Source organism: Gavia stellata, chromosome 7 (genome assembly GCF_030936135.1).
Source record: "Gavia stellata isolate bGavSte3 chromosome 7, bGavSte3.hap2, whole genome shotgun sequence".
NCBI classification, from domain to species: Eukaryota; Metazoa; Chordata; class Aves; order Gaviiformes; family Gaviidae; genus Gavia; species Gavia stellata.
The window spans coordinates 14,351,000-14,373,182 of record NC_082600.1 but is presented as its reverse complement, the minus strand read 5'-3'; the positions used below and the strand labels follow the sequence as shown (position 1 = coordinate 14,373,182).

The 22,183-nt window shown below is 40.4% G+C and overlaps 1 protein-coding gene across 1 annotated transcript in view; it reads right to left on the bottom strand.

Annotated features, from left to right (window-relative positions):
* Positions 1-1,137: 1,137 nt before the first annotated feature.
* BEGAIN (brain enriched guanylate kinase associated) overlaps positions 1,138-22,183 on the bottom strand; it is a 155,637-nt gene continuing 134,591 nt past the window's right edge. The window contains exons 7-9 of the mRNA XM_059819814.1: positions 9,300-9,407; positions 5,753-5,836; positions 1,138-2,511 (exon numbers count right to left, since the gene is read on the bottom strand). Coding sequence (XP_059675797.1) covers positions 1,138-2,511; positions 5,753-5,836; positions 9,300-9,407 — 1,566 coding nt within the window. The remainder of the gene's footprint in view (positions 2,512-5,752; positions 5,837-9,299; positions 9,408-22,183) is intronic.

The following is a 22,183-nucleotide window of genomic DNA, read 5'->3' as shown; positions in this document are numbered from 1 at the left end:
ATGAGAAAAGGGCAACTGTGGAAGGTAACAGTCCTAAAGACCTAAAAGATTGTGTCAAATATGTGTGTAACGGAGGAGGAGCTTAAGTCACAAGTTTTCAAGTAGTTTTCAATTTTCTTTTCAGTGTGCAGAGCTCTGCCTAGTGAATTCAAGCCTGTTGATAAACGATTTGTTTTCCTTGTTCACTTTTCACAGGCTGATGAGAAGCTGTCCTTCCACACCCAGGGGCCATGGACTGAGAATCAGTGCTCTGGAGCTTACAGAGAAAGAGAGACTCCTTTAGAAAGCAATTTAAACCAGGAGCTTTACTCATTAACTTTTGCTGGACTGATGCCACCCAGAGCAATCCCATGTTCTATTCTCCAGGGTATGTTTCAATGAAGGAAGAAAAAAACCCCCAAAATATCTCCACTGGTGTCTTTTATTAAGTAATGCAAAATACAGTATTAATTATGACACTGCATGCATTTTAGACAATATAAATGCAAGCCTACAGAAAATGTGACAAAGAAACCCTCAATTACTTTTGAGGTAGTATACAAGGAAAAATAGGAAAGCAGAAACACAGTGGATTAAAAGAACAAAATATTAGTATCACTTTGTGCATACATTAGTCACCCATAAATACATTTGTATGAAATAACTTAAGATACAATTCCATTCTTGTTAAAAAATATACTTCTTCAAATTCACCATTCTTGTTTGTTTTGTTTTCACATGACATTTTATGGTATTTTATCAAGTGGATTTATTTTTTATCACCGCTGTCATGATTTTACCCTTTTCCTCCAAGAGTTTAGGCACAGATGGCCTCATGCACAAAAATAAATAAGAAACCTGCTTGAAGGGAAAAGAATTCTGCTCAAATAGCTTAGGATAGTCTAATAAATACCATTTTGTTTATAAAAATATTTCAGGTTTATAAAAGAGGGGAGGGGACGATCTCCCACGTGGAAAGGATGTTAAGTGAAAAGTGCTGTATAACATTTTTTAAGAGATTTTGCTTTAAACATATAGTACCATTATGAATATATATTTTATAATAATCCTGTTTCTTAGAACCTTATTGTTCACTAGAAGTATCAAATGCTGTTTGCTTCCTTTTGTTTGTTGTCTTATTGCCCTTTTGGAAGATGCCTAGTTCAGAAGGGTTCCGTATAATTGTGCTTTTGTAAGGCTGTCCTTCCGACTCAAACCAGTACTCCCAGTCCGTTGAAACTGCTGCTGTTTGCTGTGAATACCCGAATGGCTTCCTTGCTCCATGGAAGACTGGTGGATTTCTGAAGCCTCCATTGAACTCTGATTGAGGGACTCCGCTGAGCTGTTGGGGCTCACGTCCACGTATTCTCTTTTCAATACTGGGCTATTTTCGATGGTTTTGCTACTGCATAACTGGACGGTGATCCTTTCATTTTTTTGGTCTCTTGATTCTTTCGTTTTGTAAGTGGGCAATTTGTCCTGTTTACAGCTAGTGCTGATGTCAATATTCAGGCCACTGTCTGTTCTCAGGAAGCAAGAATCCACAAGTCTGCTTTGGCAGATATCGTCTCCCTCTGAGCAGCTATCTGCTTTGTAACTAGCATAGATGGGGCTTGTTCGACTCTCTCCCTTCTTAATAGGGCTGCTGTAGTACTGCTCTGAAAAACTACAGGGCGACAGCCTACCAGCGTTCCTGTAAGAGTACGCACCAATATCCTCCACGCTCAATTGCCTCCATCGCCCAGGCAAGTCTTCTTCTGAAAGGTGGGTGCTCCTGCATTCGTTCCTCATTTTCTGATTCGCTAAAGCCTGCTGTGGTGTTATGGCTGAGAAATGAAAAGATTCGTTTGCATATGGAGGCAGAGTCCTAGTGAAAGTGGGTGAGTTCTCGTTGTCATCAGCAAGCTCCATGTGCTGCGCAGGTTTGGACTTGGCAAACCTAGGACTTCCCTGATGCTCGTAACCTGCAGGTGACTTTCTTTCAAACAGTTCGTCTCGGTTGCTCATGTAGATCGCTTGCTGAGAGGCTGTCAGAGTGTTGGCTTGGGCATTCTCCTTCTCCTCAGATGTGACGCTGAAGCTGGAATAGGAGCTGGAGGTCGGCAGAGAGGTAATGTACTCTGGGAAGGCTTCATGAGAGAAGCTGGAATGGAAACCGTCTTCTTCGACGGTGCTGTCTGTGGAGTTCTGGGACCGCAGGAACCCCACATCTTTCACTTGTGTGTCCACACTCTGCCTCCTCTCCCTCCTCCTCTCCTCGGGGCAGTAAAGGGCAGTGTCACTGCAGTAGATGTCTGACTTGTACTGGGGCCGTTGTCCGAGTTTTCCGGCAGAGTCCTGAAAATTGAGATCCCTTGTAGATGGGCTTGACAAGTGTGAAGACAAGCTGTTTGGATCTGGTTTTTCCAGTACTTTGGCAATGACGCAAGTGGGTATGGTATCAGCGTAAGATGTGTGGCACAAGGGGACAGAAAGGCTGCATCCATGTTTTTCCAGATGGATGCTGACTCGTTCCTGAAAGTCAGATGGCAACTGTAACATAAAGAGATGGCAAAGGGGACAGGAGAAAAAGGTGCACATCAATACTGGCATCTGCTTGGGCTTATACAACATTGATAGATGGGTGCTGTTTATGACATTACATCGCTCACTGTATATGGTTCTTTGACTAATGTGATGGCCACAATCTTTGTGCATTTCTGAAAACAAACATAATCAAATTACTTTCATTTATTAATGTTTGGAAATCTTCACCTGCCTCCCCTCATGGAAAACGCTGTGAAACTCAAATGTTTCCTTCTAAGGTAATTCAGGTTGGCTAGGCATGGTGTAAAGAATGTAGTAAACAACGATCTTAAAAAGGCAGGTAGGGAAGTACAGCCTACAGCAACTCTTTCCAGACTCTGTGCATGGGTGCAATTTGCAGTTGGAGTGGGGGGGTGTGGAAAGAGGAGGAAGAGATCAGATATATTCTGTTCTTCTTTTGCCTTTCTTCAAGCTCGTCTTGCCTCCAACCTGGTGCCAAATTGGCTCATGCCCTTCAGCGTCGCATTTGATAAACAATTCTGTTTGAAGAGGCAGGAAAGTTGGTTTCACAGACACTTAAAGCAGTGGTAGTGGCTGCTATGACAGGAGTGTTCCTGTGCTGGGAAGAAGCGAATCAAACTGACTACCTTGGCCCAGCACTTGGACACTGCTTGTCAGATCAACAGTCCATATAAGCCTCAACACGGTCCCCTCTTCCAGCAGCTGCTACCTGACTGCTTTTCTAGTTTCTTACTACACTGGCAGAAATAAGAGCTAAGACATGAATTTACATTATGATTCCTATGACAGACAAGTCAGAATTAATCAATATGTCTGTTATGCATCAGAGATTATATAGTTTTCGGAGAAGTCAGGATCAGCTCTGTGGGTGGTGGTTCCACCTGCCATTCTATCATGTGGACCAGAGGAGACTGAGAGCCCGCATTCCTTGGTGCGGCTCAAAAGTCTGGTAGGCAATGCCTACGCAGGCATCACCAAGCATGCTTGCCAGTCAGGTTTTATCCGCATAGCTCATTTCAGATCTCTGCCAATGATCAGACAGGGATATGAGAGAGTGCTGCCTGATGGTTGTCTCTCAGTATTTCTTACTGGAAATCAAAAGAACTCATGTTTGGACTAAGTTTTGAGTTTGTGACTGTGATAACTCCTTTGATATCCATGTTGATTTACACCACTTAAGAATTTAGCCCCTGAATGCTTGGCTGAACTCTGATTTACTCAACACTTTCTTTTCATTAACTAGAAATGAAGTTCCTCTTTACCACATAATCAGTGGTTACCCTTATAGTCCTAATGGTCGCACTCCCTTCTTAACTTTGTTTCTCTAGAGGAGAGAACCCTGCAAATACTGAAGTGGTTCCCCACTCCCCACCCCCCTCTATTTTAGGCAGGAGAAATTTAAGGTGCCTGCTCCTTGTAATAATCTCACATCGTGTAAGATATGGAGCTCCCCTTTTAGCTTCACTGGGAAGTTTTAAAAGTTGGTTTAATCCCCGAAACTCAATGTATTCAAAATATGGCATGTTGTGAAATGGCATTCTTGTTAATGTGGAGTAGGATGACTGTTTTTTTTCAAGCAACAGACCTTCCAGGATATTTTGGATTAATCATTATTTTGTTAATTAGCTCATATGTCTTCTTCCATTGGAAATAAAGAGTATGATATTGCCAATCTGCTGGCAGACAGCAGTATTAGTCATAGTAAGTACAGATGCAACAAAGATTGAATAAACAGGTTGTAAAATAGGGATGCTGTAAATTGCCACAGAAATGAGGAAGAGAAATACAGTTCATTTAACACGAAACTGCTGTATGGGGTAGCTATTATTTTAGTATCCTGTAACACCACTGTCTGATCTATTTTGTATACATTATTTAGATTATGAAATGTGTTAAGAAAAAGAACATGATTTTCTGGGCGTTGCACTGAAAACTGAAATTGCTACAATGATATTGCTGTCACATTACTATATTGTACTGTAGTTTAGGCTTCTGGATAATATACACCACTTTGTCAGGCAATATTTGCATTTGTAAGGAATTTATTGGCTGTGACAGCACATTCACACTTGCTAAATTAATAAATACTTGGACTTATGAGTGGAGATTTTGCCTATTTAATTGAGTGTGTGACAGTCTGGGAAATTGTGGGGAGATCATACATTTGTGATGGTTTTCTGCAAGTGAACCACTAAGTACTTTTAAGGTCTTAAATCTTGCTAATAGGTAGGGTGCTTTCAAGTGTGAGTAATGTCATGATAACTCCTGGATATGAATTGCTAAGGGAAAGAAAAAATAAAAGGACCAGGATAATAGTTAATTTGGAAGTTCTGTCTCCATTCCAGAAAACCATTGCCCATTTGACACAAGAGTCTTGCTCTATCCTTATTTACCAGGGTTGCTTAGTGCTCTGAAGTTGTCCACAGGCTTAGAAAAGGTTTACACATTCCACATTCAATTTTGCATTATTCCGTTGCAGAATTGCACAAGAGAGACCATTTGGGGGGGGACGTTAACCTGATGGGACTGATGAAGGGAAGGCTTTTCTCTGTGACCTTCACTGAAGCAATACACATGAGGAAGCTGCTATTGCTTTGTGTAGGGCCTGCATCCCTAAAGGCAGTCTTGTTCACTAAGATAATATTTACCTCCTCTTTAAGGAATCTGTTTCTCAAGCCTAGTTTCCTTGGACGCAAGGATTATTAATTAAAGTTTACACCTTGGAAATCAATCATTCAGTGCTTTGGTTGCTTTAGAAAAAGATATTTGTTCTGTCAGTCCATTTTAAAATTCAGATTTAGAAATCAGCTGGACTGGAAAATAGCTTCAGGAGGAAAATTGATTATATCAGAATCTCTGTTGCCTGCAGCTTGTCATTTCCCTGCTCTCACCGCCCCCCCCGCCCCCCCCAGTGTTTTGCAGTCTAGAGTTCTCAGCACTTTTGTTTTGCTAAAACCTTTATTTTTCCTGTGATCAGCGCAGGTCCATTCTACCAGATAGCAGAGGTTTTGGGGAAGAGAGTACCTCCAAGTTCCATCACTGGCTGTGATTTTGTCAGCACCTCCCACAAGATACCAGCAGGTGCACAAGCCCTCTTGCTGCTTAAAGGGGCAGGGGGAACCAAAGCCTTAAGGGCAAACAAGTTCTGGAATTGATACATGTAAAATAACCTGATTTCCATAAAATATGTATTTCTTTGAATATTCACCAAGTTAGGTCACATTACCTCCGAAAGCTTATGTGCCCTGTCGTAATTCTTGCTGCACTGGAGCAACTGAGCAGCTAAATTGCAGTCCTTCCTATAGAGCTCCTAGAAAAACAAAAAATAGCCTGTTTTTTAAAGTTTGCAAATAGCTTGTGGCTTTCAGCCTTTCTCCCATGCCTGAGCAATCTTTTAAAAATTGACTTTGGGGAAATTTGGAGCATACTTTAACTCTTAAATACGTTAAGATTCCATGTTTCTTGCACAGTCCTGAGGTGTTTGCCTTTTTGCTCCCTGAGGACTGATAAAATTACTAAAAAGAAAATTTTGAGAACTGTTACTACAGACCAGTAATCTGCATTTCAAAAGATGGATACTTACCGTTAGGAACTGGCCTTTATACTGTTAACATGCATGGCACTATGAGGGCTAAAATAAACACAATCTTTTAAGCAAAAAGAAAATGTAAGAACAGACAATTTTTACTGAGTATTTTCCAGATCAGCACTAAGATACTACTTCAGAAAATGTTTAAATAATCTTATGAGACTGTGGGAGAATTTCATTGCAGAAATATACATTGTATTGTTTTTTTAAAAAAAGGCCTTTGTCTCCTTATGAAACTTTCATGCTGGTTCCTGGGTCTTTTCATATCTTACAGAATGCAGCTATCCAAATTTATTAAATCTCACTGCAAATGTTTGATGCTGCAGAACAGGATATTTTTACTGGGTAAGAAATTACCATGAGGACTCCACACAGGGAAAAAGAGAATTTAAACAAGCCACTTATAATATTTTTGTATTGAATGGCTCCCACAACCTATGTAATGGGAAAATTCAGTACAGAGATTTGCCCTTCATCTAGATTTAATTTAGCACACATGACTGTAACTGTATCCTTCAACCAGTATCTTTCTTTGGGTCCCTGGAGATAAGAGTCATATGTTGCTTCTCCTGATCTAGGCACCATTAAAAACAAAGTTGGCTTCAGAAGCTGACTTTATAGGTGGGCATAGATGAGATATAGACAAAGCATAAAGGTACTATGGACACTAGGCTGTGTTAACCTGTGAAAATTAGAAAATATTTATAGAGAAAAGGTGTTGAACACTGAAATGATTTGCATTTTCTCTGGCGCTATTGTTATAACTTTATTGCATGCAGATTTTTACTGTTCCACTTGTTCTTTTAAAAGCTGATAAAGATATTTTCTGTGAAAAGGAAAGGTGGAAATTCCGTCTGTTTTGAAATGCCATTTTAAAGGTATTCTGTAAAACAAGTGCAACAAGATGTTTCTGGGAGTCTGTGAGGCATGGAGGTAGTAAATGTAGTTTTCCTATGATCATCAGTTCATTATACCTTCACGTTCAAGGGCCGTTAGATACTCTTGGTTTGTAGGTTTTTTTATACATGCCACTTCTGCCTTAAATGTACTGGGGAGATACATTCATTTATGTAGGTCTTAAATTTTATATTAGTACACACTATTTTTATTCCTGAAAACAGATGCAAAGAGTAGGAATCCAAGAATTTAATTTAGAAGCAAAATCTGTTGCATGTGCATGTGATTCTGACATGTTACATGCACATAAGCCACACAATATATTGTTGCACAATGTATACCACAGACAAGTACTCCAGGTCCCATATGGCATTACTAGGCACACAAAAATGAAATCACTCCAAAATCTAATCCTTTCTTCAAAAGCTGTGTGCCTCTGTTTCTGTGAAGCGGTTGTCATGGAGAGTACAAAAAGCATTTCTGACACTTTATTTTTAGCAGCTTTAAAAATTACTACAGAAAAATTACATGTGAGTTAAATGTGCCACGTGTACTTTGCTCTCAACGTCCTGGGACATGCCATGTGACTGGATTTGACTTGCTGTCCTTTAATGTTTATCTGAATGGAAACTAGACACATCTGTGGCAACTAGAACAATAATTGGCAATTAATGCCAAAAGTGTTTCCCATAGTCTAAAACACGTTTTCGCATCAAAAGCATCACTTTACATGTCAGAAGAGTAAGGGGAAATATAATTGAAGGAAGAAATATTGGCAAGACAAAAACATGGTCTCCCCATACCGGATTCTTCAGTTTAACACTGTCTCTACTTATAGGTATAATATTAACAGTTTGTTTCATAGTTCTTTATTTTAAAATTTGGAATTTAACCTTTACTTTCATTAGTGATGCTACGTAACTAAGGGCAGAATTTTGCCTGTGAATGAACCTCAAGTATGAAGAACTGGTACTGATATTTGAGGCTTCTGGACCGTACTCTAATGTTCAGAGTAGTTCAGAAGAATTCTTGGAAGAAGAGTAGTCGGTCCTCCAGTCCAGTCTAAGGTGCCTTTTAAAAATGATCAATATTGAAAACACTTTTTCAAATGTGGGCTCAAAGCTGACTCCATGAAGTAGAGTAAATGCATGTATACTTATTGGGAGAGTTTCACTATTTTTTTCCCCTCTATTTTAAATCTGAAATAACTCCACTGATTTCAGCTGAATTAGTCTGGATGTATACCTGTGCTTCTAAAACCTGAATGTAGCCCATTGCATTTACCACGTTCTGTTAGTTACAGCTATTAGATTTATGAAGTAACTGTTACTTCAACATAGTTTCTATAAAAGTAAAGGGTCAGATTGTGAACTCTTTGTTTCCTTTGGAAAGCTGTTAACCGCATAGGCACAATTCACATCAACAGGCATATTAATGGGATCAAATGTTCCCTGCTATGATTAAGAGTTCATATGAAATATGGGGAGATTGAATGTAAGATGCTGAAAAATAAGTGCTAACAGAAACATGTCTTCTGTAGATGAATTTTTTATTAAGTGTCTAAGGAATGGCACAACAATGAACTAAATGCCTGCAATCTTTCTTTCTTTGCTGTCTTTTTAGGTTTGTCCCTGGAAGGATTTCATGAGCTTGGTTGCCAGCTGCAGTACGCATGCCAGTTTCCAGCAGTGTTTAATGAGATGCAGGGTGACAATCGCCATAGATGTTCCCTGTTTCATTCCACACAGAGATAGGTAAATTGTTACACATGAACCACAGCTGGGGAAAACCTGGCTCCCACTCCCTGCAACGATCTGAGCGACCAGACTGGGTCAGTCCTACCTTCTGCTAGCAGAGCTCACTTGTGCTGGGCATCCCATTTCAGTGAGCAAAGACTGAAAGATCAGAGGAACTGCAAGAAATGTAGGGCTCTACACTGTGCCTAAAATCCTTACGATGAATCCTCGCTCCATACATGCTTCCACCGGTTCGCTGTACTAGACTGAAACTGAGGGCAAAATCAATGTGGGAATATTGCCATTTCTTAGAATATTTTTTAAATCAGTTTTAGGTTAGACATAAGGAAAAAATATCAATGAAAAGTCTCACCCCAACCCCACGGCTTAAGGAGAGCTGAATTTACAAAATGATGGGAACATCAAACATGAATTTTAATTGTTGAAGTGACAAGTTACGTTTTTTGTAAACAGTAAGAAATTATTCTATAATTGCATGGGAAGTGCATGGTGTAATTTATTTCTGAATACAATGTCAATTAAATACTTACATTGTCTTCTGACAACTTATCTATTGTCACCTTGGCCTCTATTAAGTGATTATTGAGTGCAATTATTTCATGGCTCAATGCTCGCTTTTCCTCTTCGTAATGTTGACCCTGTGTAGAAAATGGAGTAGTCAGTATTTTTTCTACTGTCAGAAGGCCCAAAGGTTGATGTCATTCTCAAATCCAGGGAAAAGCACAACAGACCAATATTTCCTTTTTTTTTTTTCCTATTTTTTGCTATTTTCACTCAGCAGATGAGGCAATGTACTCTGCAAATACAGAGGTCAAATTGAGCTCATATTAGGAACCTTCACAAAAGGCTCTAGCTAGCCTGTGCAAAAGCATTCCATTGAGCACCAGCTATTCCTTCTTCATCACAAGTTTGGGTTTCCAACCTTGAAGGGACTTGGGCTGCTCTTGGTTTTTGCTACAAGAATGTTTCACTTATGCCATTAGCTGCCATTCTCATCAGGGAGGAAGAACAATATTTAAAAAAGAAAGTAGCTGTGTTTGAGCCAATTTATTTTTAGCTGTTGACTGCTGGCTGCTTTAAAAGCCCTGAATGAGGTTGTTCATTTCTCAAGATGAATGTTTGCCTGATTGCGAGGTTAACACTCGTTAGCAGAATATGACCCACTGTGGGATAACAGGAAAATAGTCTGATTCAAACTTCTTGGTGCCCACTAATTTAATCTTGTTACCAGTAAGCTGTTACTCTTTATTATAAATGCAAAGAAATCAGCGGGAAAAGTAAAAATGCCACTGGCCCTTCCCATACTGTGTCCGATTTTCATATTGCAGTGTTTGTTGCGCCACCTCATATATAAAAAATTATTTTGTAGCAATCATTTATAACCCTGCCTCCAGCCTTACATTAGTATTAAAAAGTATGGTAGCTTCTGAATGCTCTAGCTGAGATCAAGGCATCTTCCTTGTCCTCAGAGCTGTACAAGACCATGATAACAAGAAGGTTTGCAGTTATCTGGAGGGATCTTGTAGAAAGCAGCGTTGCAATAAGAACACAAAGTAGGGTAAACTTTAATGTACATCTGTTTTGTTTAGTGAACTCAATCCAGTGACAAATTCACAATCTCACTTCCCATTCTAAAATTGTTAGAGTAATTTGTGAAGGACTTTCTCCAGCAGGACAATTGTATTAGCTGCTGAAATTTCCCAAATGGCATATTGCCAGGGTCATACAAAAATCTTCCATCAACACACACTCAACATTGTCAGCTAATTGACAGCAATGGGAGTTGTGTGTTTTGAAGTCAGAATGAATATCAAGATTAATTATCCAGCTGCAAAGCACCAGGCTATGTTAAAGAAGGGTGATTAAATTGGAAGTGGCAACCCTCAGCTTAAGTTGCTATTTAAAGAAAAACACCTTTTCAAATGGTCTAAGCAAACCCACGGCTTGCTTTAAACAGAGCACATATGATTGAAGTGTCTTTGTGAAGGTCTGGACTGGCCTGTTTTAATGTCAGCTTTTCTACGGACCGTCTGTTCCCTGCTGTTGCAAGACCTCCGTCCTGACAGCCCAGCTGTGCCTGGAGGCTGGTTCAGGCTTGTCACCTCTGCTGTCCTTGTTCCCATTGATCAGGTGCTCCTGCTAGCTGCCTGGGGACTATATCACGGAATGCCAAAGCGTAGCTTTGAGAGCTTGCAAGAGCTCCAACCTCACTGATTTTAACAAGACATATAATCTTAGGGGCTGTGTTTTTTAATTAGGCAGATCGACGTAGGCACTTTGTAAACCTCCTGGACATCTCTGCACTTCTAGAAATCTGTTTCCTTTGAGAGTATGACTGAAGATTACATTTTCAAAGGTATTTAGCTGTGTAATGAGGTAGACAAGCGACTACCTAAGTACCTGCGAAAAATGTGTCCCCTCAATTTCCCAAGTTATTTCATGCTTTTGAGGGATCCAGGTCCACTGAGTACAGACTTAATCTTCCAAATAACTGTTTGTATTGAAGATTTTATCAATCCTTATATGACAAGCTGTCAATGCCAGGGCAGCTGATTTATAGGACACCCTTTTGCTCTAAGTATCTCTGATTTCAGTAAGTGTTGCTCTTGCCTACAAAATTGAACTTGACTCAATATATTTTACAGTTCAGGAAAGATAATCTGACCAAGGATTTATAGTCTTCAGCAGAGAGAAACTCATAAAAGGGCAGCAGATTGAGGCTTTGGAAGCAGTACTTTCCACTGCATTGAGTAATGCTGAATCTGGCTGAATTATGGTTTCATTTTATTTCAGTTACAATAATTGTTGGGCTGATGTTTTCCAGACTTTGTATCTGACCAAGTGTGACTTTAAAAAATATTTTGTATTTGTTGAACTGTAAAATTCGCCTCAGTCCAAATTTATACTATACAGGTCAGCAGATAGACACCAAAGTAATAAACATCTCAGTAGTGCTGTGGAGGAGGGGGAATAAGGAAGAAAGGCCAGTCCCAGTCTTCTCCACCAGTATATGTTCACATCTTTCTCTTGAAATCAGTCTTGTTGACAAGAGGAAAGGGGCTGTCTCACTGTGGCAAAATGAGGTAGCCTAAGAGTGGACAGGACCCTGAAAAGCTTTGGCATATTGACCACATACTGTGTGTCCATCTTTGAAAGTTCAGGGCTTCAGCCAGCTGTTACTGTGGTCCTGTGGTAGCAAAGGACAGAGGCTTAATCCTGTCACCACCTTCGGGAAAATGGTGCAGCTGGAAGAGATGACATGGTAGTGCTGGATCACTGCATTAAAAGGATTGCTAGTTACTGGGGACTGCAACTTTGAGCTCTCCAGTTGCAGTTGGACAATCGTATTTTTCAGCATCACGTATAGATGTCAGAGAGGGATGAAAGGAGGACGGGAATCATAATATCAATGCTATGATTGAGAGTTAGAAATAGAAATGCTTATTTTACTTATAACCACTTTTGGCAGAACCCTCTATTTCTGGTAGCTTTTAGATGCTTGGTCCTCCTGCTCTTCCATAAGGCTGGTGACCTCTCCTCTCTCCTTTTGGCACTGCTTTCTGCTCTGCAGGTGCTAACAACCTATCTCTCAAAACTCAGTAACAGATTAAGTTAATGGTGTTATTGATATGCCAATAGCTTGCAGCTGGGCTGAGGGTTTCTGAAGTCCACTCCAAAATGCCATTGCTATAGGCTGCAATGGGCTGAGCTTCTGGTGCACCTTTGTTCAGAAATCTTTGTTGAGTCAGCTCAGTGCATCTTGCCCCTGCCTCCTCCCCTGGTACAGAGCCAGCAGAAAAGAATACAGCTCCATAGTGTCTGACTAATGCGAGAGAACTGCAATCATGTGCTCACATCTGAGTCAGATCAAATTCGTACTGCTGGGTGACTCCAGAAGTGCACAGCACTGATATTAATGTTGGGGGAACAAGCCCTTGCTCCTAGCCTGGATTTAGCATAAGCCTCACTGCTTCCTTCTCAGATGTGATGAAGGAATTGGGTATCTACTCTTCACAAAGGGATCAAACGATGTAATAAAAGGTATCATCTCTGTCGGGAACCTTGTTTTTCTTATAATTTGTATCTATCACAGTGACAACATCCCTCATATATTTACAGATCCATAAAAATATCAGGTGTCACTTTCAAAAGTGTTTGGTATCAGCTAGTCCCTCCATCTGTTATCTGTGGTATAAGTGGGGTGAAAAGAGTTTTGGTAGGTTGACACAGCATGAAATAATACATAAGTGTATTTTGGAAAGTAACAAAAGCTGGATGAAGAGATCTGCTTTTCTTGTGTGTTAGTGGATCCACAAAAGCTCCTACTCTAGTCCTTCAGCAGAAATGGAGCAGCCTAAAAGTTGGATGTCTCTTTGGTAATGTTTCAGTCTCCCTTCAGTGCTTTCCAGCAGCCGGAGAGTGTCCTACTGTAAAGCAGTCTCAGCCTATTAGTCAAGCCTAGGCTGCTTACTGTCATCTCTACTGTCCTGTGGGAGCTTTGAGATGTGTATAGACCTTTTGAAATCAGTCTCAATTTTGCAAATGAGCAGTGCTCGTCTGTGGAAATGTCAGCCTTTTCAAACATGGCAAAGTAAATACGTTCTTGATGTTCCTGTTAGGAACATTTCAATAGATAGCATTTCAATGCTACTGTGAGAATAATATAATGGTAGTAGTGACCATCAAGGTATTAGTGGCCTAATTAGCATACCTTTGGCAATACCTCTTAATAAGTAATGCCTGAATGACAGACAGAAAGAGATAGACTTGGTCTGTTACAAATACCACCAAAGTGGCACTGATATCCCATCCTGAATGCCTGGACAGAGGTTTACTGCAATGTTTTTGGCTGTGGAATACAAGCGGAACTTTGTTCCCTTTTTTTCTTTACTACTGTGCTTGCCCAGGAGGAAGACAGCAGTTCCAAAGGAGAAATTCCCCACTTTTTCGGACCAGTGTTAACACTTAGTACTATTCTCACAGAGCACCAGTCATGATCTTTTAATTGCAAATATTAATAGGCACTGTAAGGTATCTGCTAAGCAACTGCAATGTATTTACTGTTGTTCTGTGGATTGTAGTTGGCGAACAAGTGCTTGTGGGGGTATACTTTCAAAACAAGGTCTGTATATTTTAAGGTGGTATTTTATAATCTCATTGAGATCATCTTAGAAGGATAAAACACGGCAGTTGCAGATGACACAAAACTGTGAGGAGTGGCTGGTACGCCAGAGGGTTGTGCTGCTATCCAGAGGGACCTCGACAGGCTGGAGGAATGGGCTGACAGGAACCTCATGAAGTTCAACCAGGGGAAGTGCAAAGTCCTGCACCTGGGGAGGAACAACCCCCTGCACCAATGTATTCTGGGGGCCACCCAGCTGGAAAGAAGCTTTGCAGAAAAGGACCTGGGGATCCTGGTGGACACCAAGCTGAATGTGAGCCAGCAATGTGTGCCCTTGCCTCAAAGAAAGCCAAAGGTAACCAGGGCTGCATTAGAAGTGTGACCAGCAACTCGAGGGAGGTGATCCTTCCCCTCTACTCAGCACTGGTGTGGCCACATCTGGAGCACTGTGCCCAGTTCAGGCTCCTCAGTACAAGACGGATATGGGCGTACTGGAGAGAGAGTCCAAGAAACGGCCAGGAAGATTATTAAGGGATTGGAGCATCTCTGTTACAAGGAAAGGTTGAGACAGCTGGGACTGTTTAGCCTGGAGAAGACAAGGCTCAGCTGGGACCTCATCAATGTGTATAAATATCTGAAGGGAGGGTGCAAACAGAGCCAGGCTCTTTTCAGTGGTGCCCAGTGACAGAATAAGAGGTAATGGGCACAAACTGAAACACAAGCGGTGTAGTCTGAACATCAGGAAACAGTTTTACTGTGAGGCTGACTGAGCACTGGAATAGGTTTCCCAGAGATGTTGTGGAGTTTCCATCCTTGGAGACATTCAAAAGCCATCTGGACACAGTCCAGGGCAACCTGCTCTAGGTGCTTGAGCAGGTGGGTTGGACCAGATCACTTCCAGAGGTCCCTTCAAACCTCAACCATTCTGTGAGTTCTGTTACAAATTATGGCTACCATACCTCACTTGACTGCTGTGATAACTGCTACGCAGCATCTGGGATTGTTATGGTATACAGTATTTTAAAATCCTGTTATTAGCAAATACTGACATCTACCATAGAAGTAAATGCTTCTATTATTATGCAAAAATGACTTAATATGTGATTAATACATCTCTGGGTCCTAATAAAATAGGGAACAAGTATGCATTTAATATGGTATAAGTTTACTTATGTTTCTCCCTGGTATTCTATCAAGATTTCAAACAGATCTCAGGTTAGACTTGGTGCCCATGTGAATGCATGTCTTCTGGAGTCAGTGAAGCAGCATCTAGTTATCACTGATAATTACACCAATAATGGAGGATGAGAGTGTATTATCTACCACAAAGAAAGGGCACCCAGATGCTCCGTGCATTCTCAGTGATTGTTCAATGACAGTACTTCACTGATGAGTGGGGATGAATTTGTTTTATAACATCTGTCAATGTATATCTCATACCCTGGTAAGAAATAAATAAAAATAGTCATCCCTTGTGGAACTGAAGGTTGGGAGAGTATGCAATATTCTCTCCCACCAAGTGTGGGTAATAATGTAGCTTAGTTCAAGCTTATGTGCACTCTTCTTCCCATCCAGGTGTGTCACGGTCTCTGCTGAGCAAGGCACAGTTTTGAAATACAGTGTTTGAACCAAGGGACCTCTTAGCTTGCTGGCAGAGTCTTAAATAGAAACGAAGGGGGTGGTGGGGATGACTAGGTCGGGGCATATCCAACGATGTAGAGAAAACAAGAATGAGAAAACTTGTGGTGGAAATAAAACGTTTTTTCTATTGTAACTCTTACAGTTAACAGCTGTTCTATTTACAGTACTTCCCCATAGACCATACGCATAACATATGTTTTATCAATTGGCTCATAAAAAAGCAAAATATGGTTTAGATTTGCAGATATTACTGGGTATTCTCTGCAGTAATTCATTATTTTAAGCATAACTGCATGCTAGTTTCTGCTCTGCAGATCTTCATGTTATTCTGACAGATTACGTGTTTGTGTGTGTGCATGTTTATGGATGCTTTGGAGCTATGAGTTTATCTGCCCATTAAGAGCCTAGCTATGAATATCCCCTACCCACGCTCACTTGCACCCATGGGCAGAAATTGTAATAAAAACAGCGAACTGACAAGATCAGAACAACAAGTAAGAATAATGAATGATATTTCAGTAAATAATCATAGAATCATAGAATGGTTTGGGTTGGAAGGGACCTTAAAGATCATCTAGTTCCAACCCCCCTGCCATGGGCAGGGCCACCTTCCACTAGACCAGGTTGCTCAAAGCCCCGTCCAACCTGGCCTTGGACAATGCCTGGGTTGGGGCATCCACAACTTCTCTGGGCAACCTGTTCCAGTGCCTCACCACCCTCCTGGTGAAGAAACTGATACCAGTTCATGACATGATCCTTGGGGTGCAGGATTTGGTGCTGATCATCGCTGAGAGCACCATTTAATATGTGTTGCATTTTTGGTTTTACTTCTTTATATAACAATCTTATTTTGGTTTAACAGTAAAATGAGTATCCAAAGGAACTATTCACTTACAGGCTCACTGAACCCATGAGTCTGTTTAAGAATATGCACCTTTACAAGCAACTAGAGAAAAAGAGCCAAATGTTTAGGTAATTTATTAGGTAATTCTTTGTCAAGTTACAAACAAAACTGCAGGAACGTGTAGGGACGTATGCAGAGGCTGTGGCAGCATCCTGATTGCACTTCATGATGTACCACTGTCTCATTTTTGCTTCCCACTGCAGTAATCCCCAGGACATCCATCCTTGTCTCAACACCTCTTCATAATGCTAATAGAACCTGGCTTTCAGGAATGCCATCACATTACGGTAAGGAGTGATGACTAATTCATTATAATTATTCTGTGGTATATTAGATACTTATTTAAAGTGATTTTCTGTTTCCAAGCTGCCAAGGGTGCAGGCAAGGCTGCATTCTTCAGAGACAAATGTATGGCATTAAGGATTTTAAAAGGCTCACTTTTCTGGGAGGGTCAGAGAAGATACGTTGTTGATGTGCCTTGTGCCTGAGGCCTTATCTACTGCAAAAATCTATGTCTTGTTGGAGTTCTTCCACGTAAAGAAGAGTGTGGCGAGAACATTGTTCCAATGTGACAGGCCTTTCTTATGATTAACACATGGGATAAAAGGAAGTGACAGCTGTATGAGCCTTGGATTGTCTGCTCTTGCCATAGCTTAAGCTTTTTTTTATTTTGTAATTTACCTAGGAGCTCATCAAAATAATTAAAAAGAATTATATGGTCATAGTGAAATGAAGGGAACAGAGGCTTCAGCTGAGCTACTGGTAAGGAGCGAAGCATTTTGCAAAAAGAAAAAGAAGTTATGTGAACGGATAGAAAAGGAGAAGTACCACACAAGGTAGGCTCATCAGGCTTGCAGCCTGAAGCAGTCACTCTAATGACTGATTGTTTGATGCTCAAACTTTCTAGCCACACAGGTTCATCTGTGGAAATGGAGAAATTACTGGAGACAGGATATTGCTTAGACTCTACTTAAATGGACCGGGAAGAGAAAGTTGCATTAATTTCTCCGAGTAAAGAAGTAAAATGGCCTAGGAAGGAAAAGGTGGAATTCTGAACTCTGGAATCTTATATTCATTCATATTAATTGCAGATCATTTTAATATGCAAGGGAATTCTAACTAGAGCTGACTACCTAAGCAAGGGCAATTTCCCAAACAAATAACAAAACTAAGGCTAGACTACTTATAGTACTTTGCTCTTTAATATTTTTTTCTGCTCTAGGAATTTTTAAATTCACATTTCCTGTCACCTTTTGACATTTTTTCTTAATAATTAGTTGGGTAGAAGAAAAATTAGACTCCCCTCCCCTTCCCCTTGTAATTGCTGTCTTAAAATAACTGTTTAGCTAAATGCTCTCCCTTGGGAGTCAAGATACTTCTCTCTCAGAAAGGTTTGCTCTGATTTGTCAAAATCCTGTGGGAAAGCCGAGTTTTCCTCTCTAGGTTTATACTTCCACTCGAGTGCACAAGATCCGTTCTTGCAGTGAAGACTTGTGCTGAGCCAGACTTGGGTCCAAGCTCTGCTCGGTGATGCCTGGCCAGCTCAGAGCCAGCCCCAGCAGATCTGCTCTCCTTGAAGCGCTTGTCACAATAGTAAATTTGGTATTAGTCTTAGTGCTGTATTATTGTTATCCTGTAGGCTTCCATCTCCTGCCTACCCCAGTTCACACCTAAGGCTCCTCCTCTTCTTAAATTCAATTGTTATAAACATGTCCATGTCCAATGTGTGTATGCCTTTATAGTCTGCTCTTCTCATGTCTTAAATCTATTTAATATACACTGAAATATCAATTGGGATATTGATTGGAAAGATTTGGTAAGCTGGCTGAAAAATTGCAAGTGTAGTACAGGCAATAAGCGTAATGCACCTGTGTCTTTTCTGTGTGAATTAGTCCCTCCTTTTTTATTAAAAAATATCTCTGATATTTACTTTGTAAATTATCATGTTGGGTAAAGCTATTTAAGGCTTAGTGTTTTTTTCCCTGCCCCGATCAAGCCCATCTCCTTGAGAACATTGTGAGAAAATTCCTATAAGCACTTTTTAAGGCAGAGCAGGGGAAGTTCATTAAAGTAAAATACTCTGTTCAAATATCCAACCCCTCAGACCCTGCTAAATAGTGTCTTTTCAACAACATCCCAGTTCGAACTAGCATAACCAAGTATAATGACTATATTAAATAACTAGTGTGAGAAAAAGTCTAAAAAAGAAAAAAGTCATTATGTAAATTGCTTGAACAGAGAGAATTCTGCTTCCAATCCTGCTAATATGTTGCTCAAGTCTCCTCTGCCTCCTAATGCAGTCATCTGCACAGCTGTTTTGGTGGTTGTTGTTGTAGTGCTTTTTTATATGAGTTTAACTGTGGCGCTTTGGAAGTGCTGAGAAACCCTGGGTGGAGGAACAGGCAGGGGTGCGCTAGAGAGCTGGAGCGACATTTGCTGCACGGCTGTGGACACATGAGGTTTTGCTAGATATAGTCACATTTGATCCTCATATGAGGGCCACTGTTTCTGCTGACTAGTGTTTGACGAGTAAACTCTTCTGATGTAAGGAAAGGCTGCAGAATGGGTCTCTCGATGTACTGATTAAGCTTTACTATAAAGGAAGCGCAACACTTACTCCCCATCTGACTGCTGGGAGCAAATCCAAAGAAAATAAAACATGGATATATTTTTATGAAAGGATTTGCTCCTACAAGCAGATAGGAAACTCACTGCTGTATGTTTCTTATGTTGCTATTCAGGGTGGTCACCTGAACCGTTGCCTCCAGAGTTTGTGTAGATGAGAGAGACTCTACCTTTGGTCAAGAGAAATGTCATAACCTTCTTCCATGTCATAAGATCAGCTGTCTTACTTGAATCAGCTCTACTCTCCTCTGTGCCATTTCAGAGCTATACTGGAATTTAATTTGCCTCCTTAACTATTCTGCATTATGTTGTAACTCCACAGTCCTTTTTCTCAGTTGTGAATCTGGTTTAAAAGGCCTTTGCTGCCACACAGCAGTTCATGGCCCCAGCAGCTGTGCTGGCACAACTTTGTTGCCATCCTGAAAGGCAGTCTGGTGAAAAATCCTTTAAAACGGAAAAAAAACTTTGTTTGGGAAAGAGGTCTTTTAAGCAGTCTTTGCCATTAAAGAAAGTGTATATGGGTTCAATACCTTCAGTATTACTTTGTGGCATTTGGAGATCTGTCTCACAGTCTGAATATTGTCCTGTACTATCTCAAGATTCAGCTTGTCTTCACCCTAGAGCTTTGCAAAAATTTGAACACTGTGATTTCTTGATACCATTTATCATAGCTATTCATATATTTCCTAATAATATTAATTCTCTAAGGTATTATTTTTGCAGCAGCTTATAAATATTAATATCCTCTTCAGCAGAGGCTAAGGCAGACCTTCCTTTATTTATATGTCTAGAGTGTCGTTGTCCAAGTCTAACTAAGCCAGTCACCTTCCTGCCTTCCTTCAATCAGCATAGAGATTTCTTCAAAGAATGAGATTCCTCATTGTACAGTGATTTTTTTGAGAATTGTCAGAGGAACTGCTCTCCAATGGTGCCTGCTTCTCTCCACTGGCTGACAGAGATGCTGAGGATAGAAATGCTTCAGACATTTACATGTCAAATAGACACCTAGATTTTAGATACCTAAAACTAGGCAAAATGAAGCTTACTTTAAGTAACTAGCTCAATGGCATACAAATCATGTTTGGCAGAGACAAGGACTGAATCCATATCTCCCAAGACATAAGTCTTGTAATTCATGGGAAACTCACTTTTCTGGGTCTGTAACTGCCCTCAGGGAAGAGCAGCGTGAAGGGATTTTGCAACTAATGTGAATCTAGCTGAGAGAGGCTTTCAGTAAGTTGATTGGAAATGACCTGTTGCCAGTTTTGATGGAAAAACCTCAAGAATTGGAGAATATGCTACTTCCCTGGGTAACAAGAGCTCTGTGCCTCTGCATTTGCAAACACTTTTCCCCATTTGAACAGGTCTGGCTCCAGAGTGTAATCATCAATCTGGTTTTGTCTGATTAAAAAGCTGTCTGATATTTAGCATTTTCTCCCTGTGAAGACATTTTTACAAGTCAGTCGTCTGTCTTTGCTACACTAAACAAGTGAGCTCCTTGAGTGTCTTGCTGAGGCAGCTTCTTTACTTCTCAGTCTTGTTTTTCAGTTGTCAGGCAGCTTGAGTGATTTTCCACACCCTTTTAAAAAATGTAAACATCAGAACTTCAGCCACTGTCTTCAAACTGGATTTTCCCTTGCCTGAAACTGTGACAAAATCATCATTCTACTCTATTCACTTTTTCCATGGTTATACAAACACTACTTTTGTCATCTTTGTCATGGCATTCTGCTGGGAGCTCAGGCTGAATTGTTCAACCAGTTTGACTTTCAGAGTCACTGACCATTCCTGAGTTTCTGCTTTCCAGAGTACAACCCCCTCCCTCCACTTCCCCCTTCCTATTTTTTTTTATATGATATGCAAAGCACCTTCATAGATTTTATGCTTCTAGGCGTCTGTGGGAAAACATATTTTGACTGAATGGGCACAGCTTATGAAAGGCACTGGTCATTCTGAATGATTTACTTATCAACATTTAACAATGTTGCTAATCCTTTTTATCTCATTTTATCAGCAATAATTTTATGTTTACTTTTAGGACACTGTTGAAAACATCGATTAATGCTGAGAACTGTACCAATCACTGGGCTGTCCTCACTCAGCCCTCTGAAAAGACCCTTTTATAATGGAAGTACCCAGTGCCTGCTACTTTTTTGAGGTGGCTTCTACTAATTTTGCAACCCGTCTACTAACTGCATTTGATACTGTATCATGGTAGTTTTGTAATCACAGTCCTATGAAGTGGTACTCATCACGTCTTACTATCCAAATATATCTACTCAATTGCCTTTGATAAAGAAGTTGTTGTTTATTTAACAATTTATCATAAAAACGTGTCAACTTCCAGTATTTATACTCCTGTGATTTAGTTTTCCAGTAGCTGAACATCATAAACCACCACTTTGTGTTTTGTACAACCTCTGTTCATCCCATTTTACGCTTGACCTCTTGGATGTTGGTACAGACGAGCATTTTTTTCAACCTCTCAGAATTATCCCAACATTCAGAGACTTATTTAAAATAAACATCAGCTTAACACATTAGTATGTATTTTTAATTTAGCTTGGAGGAGAAAGCTGGGAATCTGTTCAGCCAGTTCTTTTATATCTCTTAGGTGGAAGCTTACGTAGGCTGCTGTTTTTTAAAAAAAATATTTTTGCAAGTGTTCCCTAAGACATGTCTGTAGTTTCAATTAAATTTGGAAGTTGGATTGCAATCAGTAGTAAAAAAATATTCTGGTTTAAAGCCAAGTGTGGCACAAGAGGTCTGCCACTTGCTAAGAGCAGCTGAGTGAAGAGGGAAAGATGCTCATCTGGTTTCTGGTCCATGTGGCAAGGCAAGGACTTGAAGTGGCATGAAATGCCCCAGATAGGTCAGAAGGAGAGGTTTTCCAGCACAGGCAGCCTGCGACAATGGCTTTGCAAAGCTGGTGTAAGAAGCACATGACAGTTACGGTATAATCAGGAGTCAGGAGGGAGCTGCTTCACATTTGGACAACACAGGGTCACAAAGATGGGGGGACTTTGCCCAGTATTATTGTCCGTGAATTTTGAGGTATCGCAACAGCAGAAGCATTTAATATATCTCTGGGTGCTGCACTGAGTGATTTTGAAAAATTCTTC